This window comes from Apium graveolens, chromosome 3, assembly GCF_009905375.1.
Source record: "Apium graveolens cultivar Ventura chromosome 3, ASM990537v1, whole genome shotgun sequence".
Lineage (NCBI taxonomy): Eukaryota > Viridiplantae > Streptophyta > Magnoliopsida > Apiales > Apiaceae > Apium > Apium graveolens.
This window is the reverse complement of record NC_133649.1, coordinates 13,481,119-13,496,594: the sequence shown is the minus strand read 5'-3', so window position 1 is coordinate 13,496,594 and position 15,476 is coordinate 13,481,119. Positions and strand designations below refer to the sequence as shown.

At 32.2% G+C, this 15,476-nt stretch overlaps 1 protein-coding gene across 2 annotated transcripts in view; it reads right to left on the bottom strand.

Annotated features, from left to right (window-relative positions):
* Positions 1–886: 886 nt before the first annotated feature.
* Positions 887–15,476, bottom strand: part of LOC141711733 (putative LRR receptor-like serine/threonine-protein kinase At1g53440) — a 32,538-nt gene continuing 17,948 nt past the window's right edge. Inside the window, exons 7-24 of one of the 2 annotated variants that reach the window (XM_074514388.1) lie at positions 13,618–13,689; positions 13,474–13,545; positions 13,272–13,343; positions 12,419–12,490; positions 12,236–12,307; positions 11,839–11,904; positions 11,176–11,259; positions 10,985–11,047; positions 10,865–10,903; positions 10,723–10,772; positions 10,261–10,637; positions 9,952–10,147; positions 9,722–9,871; positions 8,751–8,872; positions 8,336–8,546; positions 8,000–8,237; positions 3,192–3,339; positions 887–1,789 (exon numbers count right to left, since the gene is read on the bottom strand). In XM_074514388.1, coding sequence (XP_074370489.1) covers positions 1,421–1,789; positions 3,192–3,339; positions 8,000–8,237; positions 8,336–8,546; positions 8,751–8,872; positions 9,722–9,871; positions 9,952–10,147; positions 10,261–10,637; positions 10,723–10,772; positions 10,865–10,903; positions 10,985–11,047; positions 11,176–11,259; positions 11,839–11,904; positions 12,236–12,307; positions 12,419–12,490; positions 13,272–13,343; positions 13,474–13,545; positions 13,618–13,689 — 2,473 coding nt within the window. In that variant the 3' untranslated portion in view covers positions 887–1,420. The remainder of the gene's footprint in view (positions 1,790–3,191; positions 3,340–7,999; positions 8,238–8,335; positions 8,547–8,750; positions 8,873–9,721; positions 9,872–9,951; positions 10,148–10,260; positions 10,638–10,722; positions 10,773–10,864; positions 10,904–10,984; positions 11,048–11,175; positions 11,260–11,838; positions 11,905–12,235; positions 12,308–12,418; positions 12,491–13,271; positions 13,344–13,473; positions 13,546–13,617; positions 13,690–15,476) is intronic. The other variant, XM_074514389.1, reaches the window with a different exon arrangement.

Genomic DNA, 15,476 nt, shown 5'->3' with positions numbered 1-15,476 from the left:
ATTCGGTCATCCAAGTATTATGGATTTTACTTATTTGATATTTCTTTTATTTTACTGGATTTTTACTTCTTTTTTTTCATGTTTGATATGTATTTTAATATAACTATAAAATTTAGTTTTATAATTTTTTTTCCGTATAAACATTTAAATATTATATTTTTATTTAAAAATTTATATATTTTTAAAATTATTAATAAACTATATTTTAACAGAAGGAGTATTACATATCATAATTTAAATTCAAAACTTTCAATGTATAATATTTTTTATTTTATCTAAATGAATCTGACAATCCGTAAATATCATAAGGCTGTAACATGATTCAAAATCGTCGATCTAAAGATTATAGGGTGTTGATACTTGAATAACAATAATTGCATATTTAATGTATCTGTTTGATACTTAATGCTTGTTTCGTATATATTGGGAATTAACTTCCAAAGTTCCTGAGAAGTGAAATTTTCTGTTTGATTAACCTGCAGAACTTCTAATTACAATATATATATATATATATAGTTATAAGTAAATGTGTGTTTTAGGATGAGAAATGTGGATAACCAAGGGGGGAGTGGATAAATAACTTCCTCTATTATATAGGTATTTTAAGTTTCTAGGTATTTCTACTTTCTATATTTTTAACAACCAAACAAGTGTATCATAAATAAATTTTTAGGAAGTTCAAATTCCTGAATAAAAGTCTGTGTACCAAACAATCTCTTAACTAATAATTTAAATAGTTTAATTTTAATACTGCTAACTAATCGGGTCGTCTTGATAAAATCTTCGGTCAATGCACAGGGATGGGGATATGATCCTACTTGTTGTAATTATAAAATTGCAAACCTGAAGAGGCTTCAACTTGCATGAAAATTAAATAAACCACCTATAAAGTGAAATATTCATAAACTGACATTAATTATTACAATAATTTGTAATAATAAACTTTCCTAGAGACGATATTTTTCTAATTATAATAAATTTGACTACAGACAATAATGGAGCAATTTGATCCAATTTAATTCAGAACATTACATAATGGAACTTGGCTCCAAAAGAAACTTACATAATAAACACTACCTGGCCTCGGTCGAATTCCAGCGATCGTATTTAAAAGATCGTATTTACAATCAATTTTAACCAAAAATGGTTGAAATTAAAACGGTCGAAATTAAACCGGCCAAATTTAGCTCCAAAATTCGACCAATTTTTTTTCCCGGTCGAATTTAGCCCCAATAAAAAAGTGGAGAGAATTTTCCCACAAAATATTTTATTTGGCACTTCTAAATTCAACCGATTTCGGTCAGATTTTATATTTAAAAATGGCAGGAAATGTGCTCATACTCTTAAATTTTTTGAAAAGAAGTCGAATTTAGCCTTTTTTCTTGTAGTGGAAGTAATCTAATCTATGTAATGTTTGTTGTTACTCCATTTTAACATCATACATATCCTCGAGAAGTTTGCTGGTATCTTTACTTGGTACAGAGATTGAAGAATTAGCCCATGCCCCCTCCATTGACGACACTGAGTGGCTATCGTGTGAATTCCTCTCTAAGGCTTTAAACATCATGCTTTCATTTGTTGCAGTGCGCGTAAAAATTGGTGCTTCGACTTTCTTCTTTCCTTGTAACATACTAACAACTGCAGACATGGATGGCCTCAGGGTATGAGATGGATTAGAGCATAACAGGCATATGTTTAAAATGCTCAATGCCTCTTGTTTGGAGTAATTTGTGCCAAGAATCGGGTCTACGAGTTCCAAAAGTTTTCCCTGCTCTTGAAGAACGTAGGCCTTCATAACATTTACATTCAGACTTTAGTCATGATCGACTTCTAAGGTTAAGAAATAAGTATTTGATACATGATGAATTGATATAAAGCTCGGGAATGGAACAGTTCCCTGACTGTCTAATCTTATTCAGAGCAACCAAACACAAACGTAAGCACATTTATGCAGTTAGGGTCTACCGAACAAGTTAGATAATAGAACAGACTCATGCTTTGGAATTCAGCATGAAATACTAAGAACCTTAAATTAAACAATTTTGGAAAGTTAGTTGCACTAATGAAGTTGCAATTCTCTTATTCTAGTTAATGGGCTTTGCATACATAAATAAAATTTTTAAAAAAATTGATGTTAATATTATACAGGTTATGCCCGTTTGGCTTAGCTTAAAATATTTTCTTATGACTTAAAGTTGCGAAAGTGAAAGGTCAAATTTTTTTATTTGAGTAATTTTAAATTTATTACAACTTTTGAGTCATTAAAAAAATAAAAAATGATAATAATTTATATGAGTTGTACATACGGATGATTATATTAACTTTAATCAAATAATTTTAAAAAAAAATAAAGCTAGTTGATAAAAGTACCTCTTATCAACTTATGGCTCTAAACTGTTTTTTTTAAACTTGAAGTCAATTTTTGACTTATTACACAAACATACATTTTTTAACTTGAAGTAATAAATTAATATCAGCCAGGCCAAACAAGTTGGACCACCGGTCTTATTTACAACTCCCTCCGTCCCTCCCAATTGTTATCGTTTTTGGGAGAGTATCTGACACGCATTTTAAGATGAATAGAAAGTATAGCTCTATAACTTTTTTTTTTTAAAAAAAAATTCTGAATAAAAATAGAATGTTTAAATTTTTGTTCTAGGAAAATAAAAATTTATAAAAAAATTAAAGAACTATACTTTTTCTTCATCTTAAATGCGTGTCGGGCACTCTTCCAGAAATGATAACAATTGGGAGGGACGGAGGGAGTACAAGCTTAGCTCTAGCGTCCAGGTTAAAAGCCAAATTATGTCTTGATTATCTATAATTCAAAGGTGGACTACTTAATAGTATGATTAAAGGTGAATTAGTGTCAGGAAAGAAACTTAGAAAGGATACCTAACCGTAGCTCCCTGCTCCAGCAGTAGCTCTGTGTGTTGTAAGTTACTAAAAGTGACAGCAATGGAGCAACTTCTACATTAACTGTAACTATATACATATGTTCTCTAAGGGGTCTGTTTGAATGCCAGTTTGCATGTGGCTCAATTGTGCTTTCTAGTTGCTAGTATTCATCTAGTCTAGCCAGGAAGCACATTTGGTGCCCAGATTTTGCATGCAAAGGCTTGAGGACTACCTGGACTGTGTTCTTTTTTATCGAAAAGCAAAATATTGGAGTCAATGAAGCACTATGTTACCTGATCAAGAAGGTAGACAAACTCCTTTGGCATGCAACTTGTGTTGCTTTTACCACTCACAGTCTCCAGTGCAACGATCCCAAAGCTGTACACATCTGCTTTATCAGTCAAATAACCTCGCGTTGCATACTCCGGAGCCATATATCCCCTGACAAGGAGAAATACATATATATATATATATATATATATATTAATTTTAAGAGTTTAGTTCTGTAACTTCAACAGGACCTAATGCCAACTGAAAAGAGGTTCCAGGCATAGTATATATTCATTACATAAGAAGCAAGTCCGGAAAGACCGTCGCCTAAATTCTTATGGGTGGATGGTAAACACTAGGGCTGTAAACGAACCGAGTCGAGTCGAGTTTTTCCTTAACGAGTTCGAGTTTTTTCTTAACGAGTCGAGTCAAGTTCAAAAAGTTTAACGATCAGATTTTCATGTTCGAACTCGAGTCGAGTTCGAGTTGTTCACGAACTTTTCGAGTCGAGTCGAACTCGAGTCGAGTTCGAGTTGGTCATTAATTTTTTAATTTTTTTTGGTCTTTTTTCACAATTAGAGTCTAAACAAGGCCCAACCCAAATAAAATAAAATTTAAGCACAGTCCAATTATGAAGACACGAGTAGAAAATAGAGCATGCTCATGTATATATTTAGATTATTTTATGCATATTGCTTATCGAGTCGAGTTTAACGAGTCGAGTCGATCTCGGGTCAATCTCGAGTCGAGTTCGAGTCGACCACCTGTAAAACTCGGATCGACTCGATAAGTTAAACGAGCATATTTTCTTGTTCGAACTCAAGCTCGATTACTTAACGAGTCGAGTCGAGCATTTACAAACACTGAATTTTGTGCAAGAAAGCGGAAACTTAGGTTCTTTCTATAGAAAAAAAAATCCGAAACACAAACGTTAATTAGGAGATGAAACGTGGAGCATTTACAAATTTTATGGTTTACGAATACTTATGTATACACACACGTTAATCTATGGTAAGTAATTCCGTTATTGGTTTAGCTTAAATGCTACTACGTTCACAAACACAAACGTTAATCAGGAGATAAGCTGGAAATATGGAGGTACAAAAAACATGCATAGCAACATGAAAATATGTAGCACGTAAGTTTAGGCTTTAGACTAAAGATACCTTTAGTAACTTCAAGAAAAGTCATTGTTTAAAAAGTTGGATCGCCATAATCAAGGTTCTATTGTTAAGTAACTAATCCGTCAAAATCCTTAAGGTGCAAAAGAAAGAACCCAACACGATCTTATACTCTTATACTCTTCTAACAACCCCCTTGAACCGGATGCCCTCCTTAAACTAATCTCTGATACCATGTTTATTTGACTAATATGACTTATAGAGCCTTATAATTGAATATCAATTATAAGAAATTTTCGGGATAAGCCAGAGTCGAATCCGGGGACAACAGAGGATAAGCCCTTAATTACTTGCGGAATCCAATCGTGCTCAGCTTTGATGCCATGTTAAGTGCCTTTAACCATTTGGGTTATCTAATCGTGCTCAGCTCTTATACTATGTTAAGTAACAAATCAGTGGTTTCAAAAAAGTACATGATCTTAAAACAACTCCAAGAAAGGCCTAAAGGTCCAAGCCAACAGTAGCCTAGATCTCGGTCCAAATTTGGACCGATGAACAATGTTGGTCTAAATTTGGACAGAAAATATTCATCGGTCCAAATTTGAACCAATATTAGAATAATAATGTTCTAATTTTCTAATATAGTTTATTAGTTAAAATTTTAGTTTATGATATTTATCAATACAGGTAGTAATTAGTATTAATATTTATTATATTTGTGGGAAGAATATATAATTTCTGAGAATTAGTATAACTATAAATTAACAATGTCATAAAATTTAATTAGTATTTGTACTTTTCTTGTTTGAACGGAATGTTTAATATAAATGCTTTTACTATAAAAATTAGAACTAAACGTGTTTACTATTTTGAATATATATTTGGTGTTTAATGTGAATTTTATTATTCATTATTAACAATATTTATAAAATAATACAATTAATGAATAATATTATTAAAAAAATATTAAGATAATATCTTATATCATATAAAAATACAATATTTATTGGAGAAGGATTCGGTCAAAATTTGGACCAAAAGTTACCCAAATTTGGACCAAACTCTTGGAGTTGTTTTTATACTCTTCAACATCTATAACTGATTATCCCCGTCCACACGGCCCCCACGACCTAAAGAGCAAATCTTATCCATGGAGCGGTTAGAAAAACTTAACAACTATTATTAAGTTTTACCAATACTTCAAGAGAATAAGATGGAAAAGATTATAATCCTATCCATCAAATACTTTTTTACACAACAAACATAGGATTTAAATTTTAAAGGATTATAATTCTATCATATACTTAATAGTAACACTAGAGCTAGCTGTCAATTTCGTACGCGACACGAAAACTACAGGTTTGGGTTAACCTTTGGGGTACACGAACACAATATTACACGGATAAATTTAGTGTCGGTTTGGATTTATCCTTGAGTATACGACACAAAACGAAAATCCACGAAATAATTAAATATTAAAATTTTTAAATGAATTTTATTAAAATTAAATGAATACATATTTGGAAATTACATTTTATTTATAATTTTTACATAAGATAAATACGAAATAGCTACATATTTAAGTTTCACAAGACTCGACAACATTTGATTCTTTATGTCATATTGACTTAAAACTTGAGCTTGAGTAGTAAAAATTTAATATTTTAATATTTCGATTTTTATTACAAAATTACACGAAACACGACATGAAAGGTACACGACATGAAAGGTACACGAAATGAAGGTACACGAAACAAGACGAATTCTTAACGGGTCGGTTTTGGGTTTGGCATTATGTACATAACATAAAACACAAAAGTACACGAATCGAAAGTATACGAAACGAACGAACTGTCGGGTCAACTTAATACCACGAAACAAACATGGCAAGAGGAATAGAAGTAGCTTACTCTCGTTGTACCGAAGGAAAGTGGGCGGGGACCCGACATAGTAATCGTGGGCAAGTCTCACGAGATTTATGTCGGCCGTCGGAATCAAACGAAGGTCGAAGGGCCATTCGATTCATAACATGGAAATTGTTTGGATTATTAAATATAAAAAAAGACTTATACTGTTCCAGCAATTCGAGTGCTGATATGAGTGTTTTCTTCTTCATCGAGCTTGGGTGTCAAAAAAAAACTCTAAAATGATCTTAAAGCAACTCCAATAGTGGCCTAAAGGTCCAACCCAACGGTAGCCTAGATCTCGGTCCAAATTTGGACCGATGAACAATGTTGGTCTAAATTTGGACCAATATTAGAATAATAATTTTCTAATTTTCTAATTTTCTAATATAGTTTATCAGTTAAAATTTTTTGTTTATGATATTTATCAATACAAGTAGTAATTAGTATTAATATTTATGATATTTGTGGGAAGAATATATAAATTCTGAGAATTAGTACAGATTAACAATGATTTAAAATTTAATTAGTATTTGTACTTTTCTTATTTGAACGGAATGTTTAATATAAATGTTTTATTATAAAAATTAGAACTAAACGTGTTTACTATTTTGAATATATATTTGGTGTTTAATGTGAATTTTATTATTCATTATTAACAATATTTTAAAATAATACAATTAATGAATAATAATATTAAAAAAATATTAAGATAATATCTTATATCATATAAAAATACAATGTTTATTGGAGAGGGATTCAGTCCAAAGTTGGGCCAAAAGTTATCCAAATTTGGACCAAACTCTTGGAGTTGCTTTTATACTCTTCAACATCTATAATTGATTATCCCCCATCCAACAGCCCCCACGACCTAAAGAGCAAATCTTATCCACGAGACTAGAATGAAGCGGTTATACCAACTTAACAACCATCATTAAGTTTTACCAACACTTCAAGAGAATAAGTTGGAAAATATTATAATCCCTGGATTACCGTCAGATATTTTTTTACACAACAAACATAGGATTTAAAACTTAAAGGATTATAATTCTATCATATACTTAACACTAGAGCTGTCAATTTCGTACGGTACACGAAAATTACGGATCTGGGTTAACCTTTGGGGTATACGAACACTATATTACACGGATGAATTTAGTGTCGGTTTTGGGTTTATCCTTGAGTATAAGGCACGAAATGAAAATTCACGAAATAATTAAATATTCAAATTTTTAAATAAATTTTATTAAAATTAAATGAATACATTTTTGAAAATTATATTTTATTTATAAGTTTTACATAAGATAAATACAAAATAGCTACATATTTAAGTTTCACAAGACTTGACAACATTTGATTCTTTATGACATATTGATTTAAAACTTGAGCTTGAATAGTAAAAATTTAATATTTTAATATTTTGATTTTTATTCAAAAATTACAGGAAACACGACATGAAAGGTACATGAAATGAAGGTACACGAAACGAGACGAATTCTTAACGAGTCGGGTTTGGGTTTGGCATTACGTACATAACATAAAACACGAAAGTACACGACTGGAAAGTATACGAAACGAACGAACTATCGGGTCAACTTAATACCACGAAACAAACATGGCAAGAGGAATAGAAGTAGCTTACTCTCCTTGTACCGAAGGAAAGTGGCCGGGCACCCCGTAATAGTAATCGTGGGCAGGTCTCACGAGATTTATGCCGGCCGTCGGAATCAAATGAAGGTCGAAGGGCCATTGGATTCATAACATGGAAATTGTTTGGATTATTAAATATATAAAAAAAGGACTTACATTGTTCCAGCAATTCGAGTGCTGATATGAGTGTTTTCTTCTTCATCAAGCTTGGCCAAACCAAAGTCTGATATCTTTGCATTGAGATTTCTATCAAGCAGTACATTGGTAGCCTTTATGTCTCTATGAACTATTTTTAACCTTGATTCCTCGTGAAGATAAGTTAAGCCACTTGCTATCTCCAATATAATTTTCTTTCTTGTCGACCAGTCCAGGTTTAGGCGTTGTTCATCACGACCTGAACGATGGAGACTGAGTGATACAGTGATACTAAAAGAATTTGAGACAACAAAATAAACCAAAAAGTACTCAAAAGATTTACAGTTCATTATTTACCAAACAAGGCTCGAGCAAGACTGTTATTTTCCAAGTACTCGTATATTAGCAACAACTGATTTCCTTCAATGCAACAGCCATAAAGCTTTACAAGATTTGGGTGTTGTATAGCAGATATCATGCCTATCTCATTGATAAATTCACGGTTTCCCTGCTTTGATTTGGAGGACAGCTGTTTAACCGCAATTTCTTGACCATCTGGTAGTATACCCTATAAAAATTACATATATCTAATAACTTTTATCTTGGAGGCCTGGATAAATAGATAAGTCAAAGTTCAAAATCATATTTGAAAAGCATGGTCTGCATCTTCGTCGACAATAAAACAATTTGCCTATATATCTAAGCAAACTGTTCACCGGATGCCTACATATCCATGGGATCAGAGATATACTTCATTTGAAAGATAATTTACCTTGTAAACTGGTCCAAATCCTCCTTCTCCGATCTTATTTGCATGGTCAAAGTTACCAGTTGCCGCTTTAATGTGTCTTAAACTAAAATATCTGGTCTGCTGTTCTATTGCTCCTCGCAGTTCTGAACAAAATAGCAAGGATTAGAAGTAGCCAAAATTGCACAGATAACACAAAATAATTTTACAAGATCAAGATGCATATTTAAACAAAAAAAACTTCTCAGACATTGTTCAGGTCATATTCTTATTAAATGTTCATCTCAAGATGTTAACCAGCAATATCCATGAAACTCAATCAAGAGTCATGTATCATTGCTGCACATGCTTATCTGCAAACTCTAATTAATAAAGGAAGTTTTTACTAATCTCTAATTAGGAGATTGATTTGGTATTGTTCTGTAGTTTGCATCATCATTATGTCAATCACCTAAAGTCCTGCTCCAACTGTCAATTCAACTGTCCAGTAACTATTGCGACTCCTGAAAACTGTAATTTCACAATTTGAAGCATATAAATACACAATAATTTGATTATATCTTTTGTTTTTTTAAATATAATACTAATATGTTTCTTTTGTGCAGCCCAATTGTGGTACTGCAGATACAAAAGATAAGTTAACAGAGCTTAGTATTTACAATAAGATAGTTTATATAACAACTTAGTTATTGGTTTCATTCTCATTAATAATACTGGCCCGCCTGTATGCAAAAAAATATACCCTAATTACAATCAGCCAACGTAGTTGTTAGACAAGAAAGACCTTATATACACTAAAACGGCTGCAAGTTTGCATTACACGGTTGGACATTAGTAACTTGGTTCCTGTGTAATATACAAATGCAAAGGTCTTTCCCAAGGAAAAAAGGAAGTAAGATATGTGACACCATCCAGTATATAACTACACAAAATTTTGAAAAAAAATTATGAGTTAAGATGTTGCAGCACATTCAACATTGTGGTAAGAATCACACCTCTATCTTCAGCGTCTTTTCCTCCTAAGAAACCTTTCATCCTTAATACAACCAATATCAAGCCAAGGATCATAAGTGAAGCGACAACAATGCCAGCAATAGATAGACTTGATAGTCCTCCCCTTTTGAAGTGTATCAAAGTTTCAAAGTCTATCAAATTAAAGCAATACGAATTAAAGACTAGGTAGCAGAAACATCAGTGGGAAGCCTAAAATTCAACATCCACTCACTTGGCGTTACTGAAATTGCTGATATTAGAGGTCCATATACACCATAATCAGGAACTGCAGTAGTCCCCTTCCCTGCCCAGTACAAGTGGATCTCCAAAGTGCTACCATAAACAGTAACATCCTGCTCCAAGGTGAAATTCTTTCCAATACCTCCAGCTTCCTCTGCAACATTGAAGTCTTTCCGAATAACATTACCCTGTTGAGAGAAAGAAACACCAGGCCGATTTTTAAGAAAACAATAAAACAGAATACCTAAAGGTCCTACTGCGGAGGTACAATTTTTGTCCACTCATAAACTTGACCTCTTACTTGGATGGATACATCAAAAATGCGTCTTCCAATGCCATGGAATGTCGCATCATCAGAGAATTGTATTTCAGCAAAGTGGAGGCGAACTTTATAACTACCCTTTTGCAAGCAAAGGCCATAGTACTTGAGTGAAGAAGGGGAAAGGCGGGCTGTTTGAAAGTATTCTTCTCCGGTCACATTGCTATTTATTGCCGTGAAATTGGATTTATCATTATATATATGAACACCTGAACTGCTAGAAGCCCAGCGATAAGGAGTAGGATTGAAGTATGATGGACCTTCTGGAGTCAAATCAGCCTCATACTCCCTGCCCTCTGATTCTACTTTTGGTCCTCCACAATTAATAAACAGTGAGTGATCTGCAAATTTAGCAGAGACTGCTATGATTTTTTCTAGGTGACTACAAATTAAAAGGTACATCCACACATTAAGTTAAAGAATTATATATGTTTAGTTGCTTACATTGGGCCGTCCCGGGACAAGGTAGGTCTTTCTTCAAGCACCACAAAGTTCTAAAATTGATAAACAAAACATTAGTAGTGCTACTGCTGGCCATGCTTTGCATTGTAAAAGTAATACATTGGAGGTTTGTAGGGAATTTTACGAGTTGCTGGTTGAAGATGAATGGCTGGAAATTAAATTCCTGCAAAACAAAAAAAGAAGTTGCTCTGTAAGTTAATATAATCATGAAATTAATCAAGAAACATAACATGAATAGGCTTACACTCGAGATTGCCCGCAAAGATATTGTGATGGTGGCTTTGTAAAATTATTGTAAGACACATCACTGCAGCGAATGTGGATAGGATATTAATAATACTGTGCCAAAACTACATGTACATTAAAAAGTAGAAGCTTTATCATACAATGGCAGCAATTATTTCAAAAAAAAACTAAAAAGTAAAGTTTACTGACAAGTAATATTTGTTGTCAATAATCGAGCTTTTTTCAACAATCCAGCTTGGTACTGCCCCGCTAAGTAAGTTACTATTTAGATACCTACATCCAAAGACACTTGTCACGACATTGGTTGCAATATATAGATTTATTTACGGTGAAATATATATGTTACAGAAAAAGCATGCACAAGTTGAAAGAAACTGACATGAGAGCAAGTCCAATACTAAAGCTAAAATGACAATAGCCATTGCTATAATTTGAGACCAAAAAGTGCATTTTGGTTCTACAATAGAACTTCATCTCCAATGCTAGTTACATTTTGCAACCAAACATTTCCAAGTCTCTCTCTCTCTCTCTCAGCATTCATTTCATTTGTAATTATTTAATGATGTGGCAAGGATAACTATAGTCATCCTGAATATAGGACCAACTATCTATTTATGCATTTATAAAACCAACTTTAGCTATGCATTGGAGTGGTGATTTTGCAAAGTTAGTTCTATATTATAGCTATAGAACCAGTTATAGCTATGCATTGGACTTGCTCTGATAGATATATGGATATCACTGCATAGGGATTATAAATTTCTCTCCTTTTTTTCCTAAGCAGGGGTTATAAATTACATTTCATGAGAAACAATTCAGTATATTACATTTTACTAATATTTAGCTACGTACAGAAAGGTCAGTTTGGCCCCTAAAGAATCTGGGATTTGTCCAGACAACCTGTTAAAGCTCAAATCTCTGCACAAGAAAAAGTTTGATGGCAATAAGTAAATAAAGTATATCCACAATAACATAATTATATTTTGTATTTGACCTTATGTATCACCCTACTGAAAGGAGCTTATCGCACACAATAACCATCCTTAACATTACGCTAGGGGAACACATTTAAGTTTCAACAATATTGTCCAGTTATTAAAATTAATAAATAGCTTAGTTACTAATTCTGGTGGAACACGAAACTTGATATGGAAAATTTCTAGTCTTTAATAATTAGCACTCAATAGAATAAAAAAATAAGATTGACCAGATTTTTTTATTAAAGGAACAGGTGCAAAAATGAATGTACAAGGTCTTCAAACTCATCATGCTTCCCAGAAATTTTGGGATTGAATCTGTAATCAAGCAATTCCTCAGTATCCTACATGACAAAAATTGAAAAAAAATTAAAGTTTATTTGTAGCATAACCAGAAAAATCGATTAAAAGACATAATGCATTAATAACATAATAAACATCAATGATCAACTCACAGGTATGTCATATTTGTCATGCCTCCTAAATTGGGGAACCTTGAAACAGGTCCATTCAAATCAGATATCCTCCTGAATTACGTCAAATGACTTCATACGTTCAGTTTGAGGTGCATTCACTTATAATGATCCAGTGTTCTAAAAGTCGATGATTAATCGTTGTTCGGTATGAAATCGAACTGATTAAGGGAAAATCAGGTCAAAATCGTTTTTTACAAAAATCGGAAAAACTCGGATTAATCGGTCAAAACTTGGGTTAATCGGACAAAAATAGGCCTCATTGGTAAAATTTTTAAAAATTTATTAGAAAATATTAATTTGTAATAAAATTTTAAAAAATTTTATTCTCATATACATAATTATTATTTTAAATGATTATAAAATAAACTTTCTTATTTTTTTCATCTCAAATTGACCTCAATTGATAAATTAGATCTTACAAATTATATTTTTTTTTAACTAAATTGTATATATATTAGAAAAGAGAATAAGAGAATATACAAAGGGTTAAACCCTTGCTCTATGAAACCCATAGAGAGACCTATCTAAACACAATCTGTAAAAGCAGATTGAGCGTAGAAAGCAAAATTACTTTAATAATATTACATATTTTATTTTATTTGTATAAATATATGTAATAATTATATATGTATAGTCAAAATAGTAAAATAATTACATAATTATTATTTATAAATAAAAATAATATTAATTTAGTTCCGATTAATGACCTGATTAATCATTCCGATTAATTCCGGTTACCCGATTAATCCCTGAACGGTACCTCCACCGATTAAGTCAGATTCTCGCATTTTACAACACTGTAATGATCAAAAGTCTTTCAGATTGTGCTTACAAATGTTGTAGATTTTTCAGAAGAGAGATATTAGAAGGAATGGGACCCTCCATTGATGTACCTTGCAGATCCCTACAACATATTAACTGAAGCTTATTAAAAATGGTAATATATATATATGAGTGGTTCACTCTGTTAAAATCCCTGGAGGCAATACCAGAAAATTAGTAGGTACTATATAAAAAGTATAAAAATCACTTACAATACCGTCATCTTTGTCCAATTTCCAATAAAATCAGGTATTTTTCCGGACAATCTGCTCCCATCTATCCTACTGTAACCAACAATACTTTTCAGAATCACTAAACATATATTTGGCAACAAACAGTTTTTAACCATGGCTTACAAGTCTGACAGATTCTTTAGAGCACCAAATGACTCCGGTATCCTTCCAGTGAAGTTGTTAGATGAAAGACGACTGCATAGAAGTGTGTACAGAAAGACAACATTTAATAAGATCTTAGATGTTTCTTAAAATGAAAAGACATTGTTAACATAGAATGGTCATGTGTGACACATCAAAGTCAAATGAAACAACAATGAGAAACAAAAACGCAATTAATAAATTAGTAAATTGCAATATTGAAGGAAATACTGGATAGAAGATAAGTTTTGATCTCTGATTTAGTCTTCCAGCATCAATTCTTTTCTGTTAACTGAACAGCTACAATCCTGTGACATTCCCTCAGACAGTATTCTTATCATTTCCTTCATCAGAAGTCATTTTCTCATGTTACATAATTTCTCAGTATTTATCAATATTTTTGTAAATTCAAACTTTTGAATTGTGACTAAGGGTGTGTTTAGCATTGCTGTTGCAGACAGCAACAACAGTTTTTTCGTGAAAAGCAGCTAAAAAATTGTTTGGTAAAATTCAAAAGCTGCTTTTCTAAAAAGTATTTTTGGCGTAAAAGCTGCTGTTAGAGAAAGCAAAGTCCCCGTGCTTTTCGAAAAAGCTGTTTTTACCATCAAACCTCATCAAAAACATTATTTTTTATAATTTTTACATCAAAACAGATACATATTAAAAATACTACCAAACAGTCATCTGATTTTTTCAACAATACATTTTTCAGCAGCACTTTTTCAAACAGCAGTTGATAACAATCCCAAACAGACCCAGTCCCTATGAAGAAGAAATTTAAATTAATTTACCCTCATTCCCAATTATCACAATCAGCTTTCAAGTAGCAAGGTTTGCGAATATGACCAAGGGACTCTAAGATCCCCGGTGCTAACTATTAACTCCTGCGATTATGTCATCCATTTTTTCAGGTTCAAATTGCCATAAATTAAATTTTCCAATTCACGTCAAGATTTCAACCTTCACATTAAAACCTCAACATCTATGTTGCACGCTCTTAAGAGCAGCTTCACCGTGGTAAATTTTTAGCCTGGCAATTGACCATAATATAAAAAATGAACTGAAGTTGTTACCGATTATCCTAAAACCTTTGATTTTATTATAATCCAACTTGTTCTCGATTACAATAGAAGAGGGGTTTATATAGCCAATAACCAAACAGTAACTAAACAGTAATAAAGAAAAACATTCTAATAAGAAAACTATTATAAAAATGAAACTTATCTAATAATAAAAATATTATATATGTTAACATTCCCCCTCAAACTCACAATGGTGAATTGAGAGTTTGCCAAACAAGAAATGGAGCCACGTAGTCAGTCAAACAAATCCAAAGCTGCAATGCAAGTACAACACCCGATTCTAGAGCATCCAAACGGATTTAAAAACAAAGACACAAATATAAGTGAACCAAAAATTTTCAAGAGAATCCAAAGACGCGCACAAGCGTAAAACAAGAGCAAAATTGCAACCGCAAAACAAGAGAAGACAGAATATCCAATCAGCAAGAGAAGAAAAACCATTCATGTCATTCAATAACCAAACAAAACAACTTCAAAAGTAAACCAAATTTGCAACCACTACCAAAACTGAGACCGAAACTAAATCCAAATCTAAAACCAAACCTAATACCCAATCCAAACCAAACCAACTCTAAATCTAATCTAGAACAATAGTTGAACCCAAACCATATTCAAATCAAACGAACAAACTTTATCGAAATCTAACCAACAAACTATATTCAATTTTAATATCAAACCAAATCCAAATCCAAATTAATATCCAAATTATAACCAAATACAAGTTAGCAAACTGTATCCATTCTTCAACCGAATCTAGAT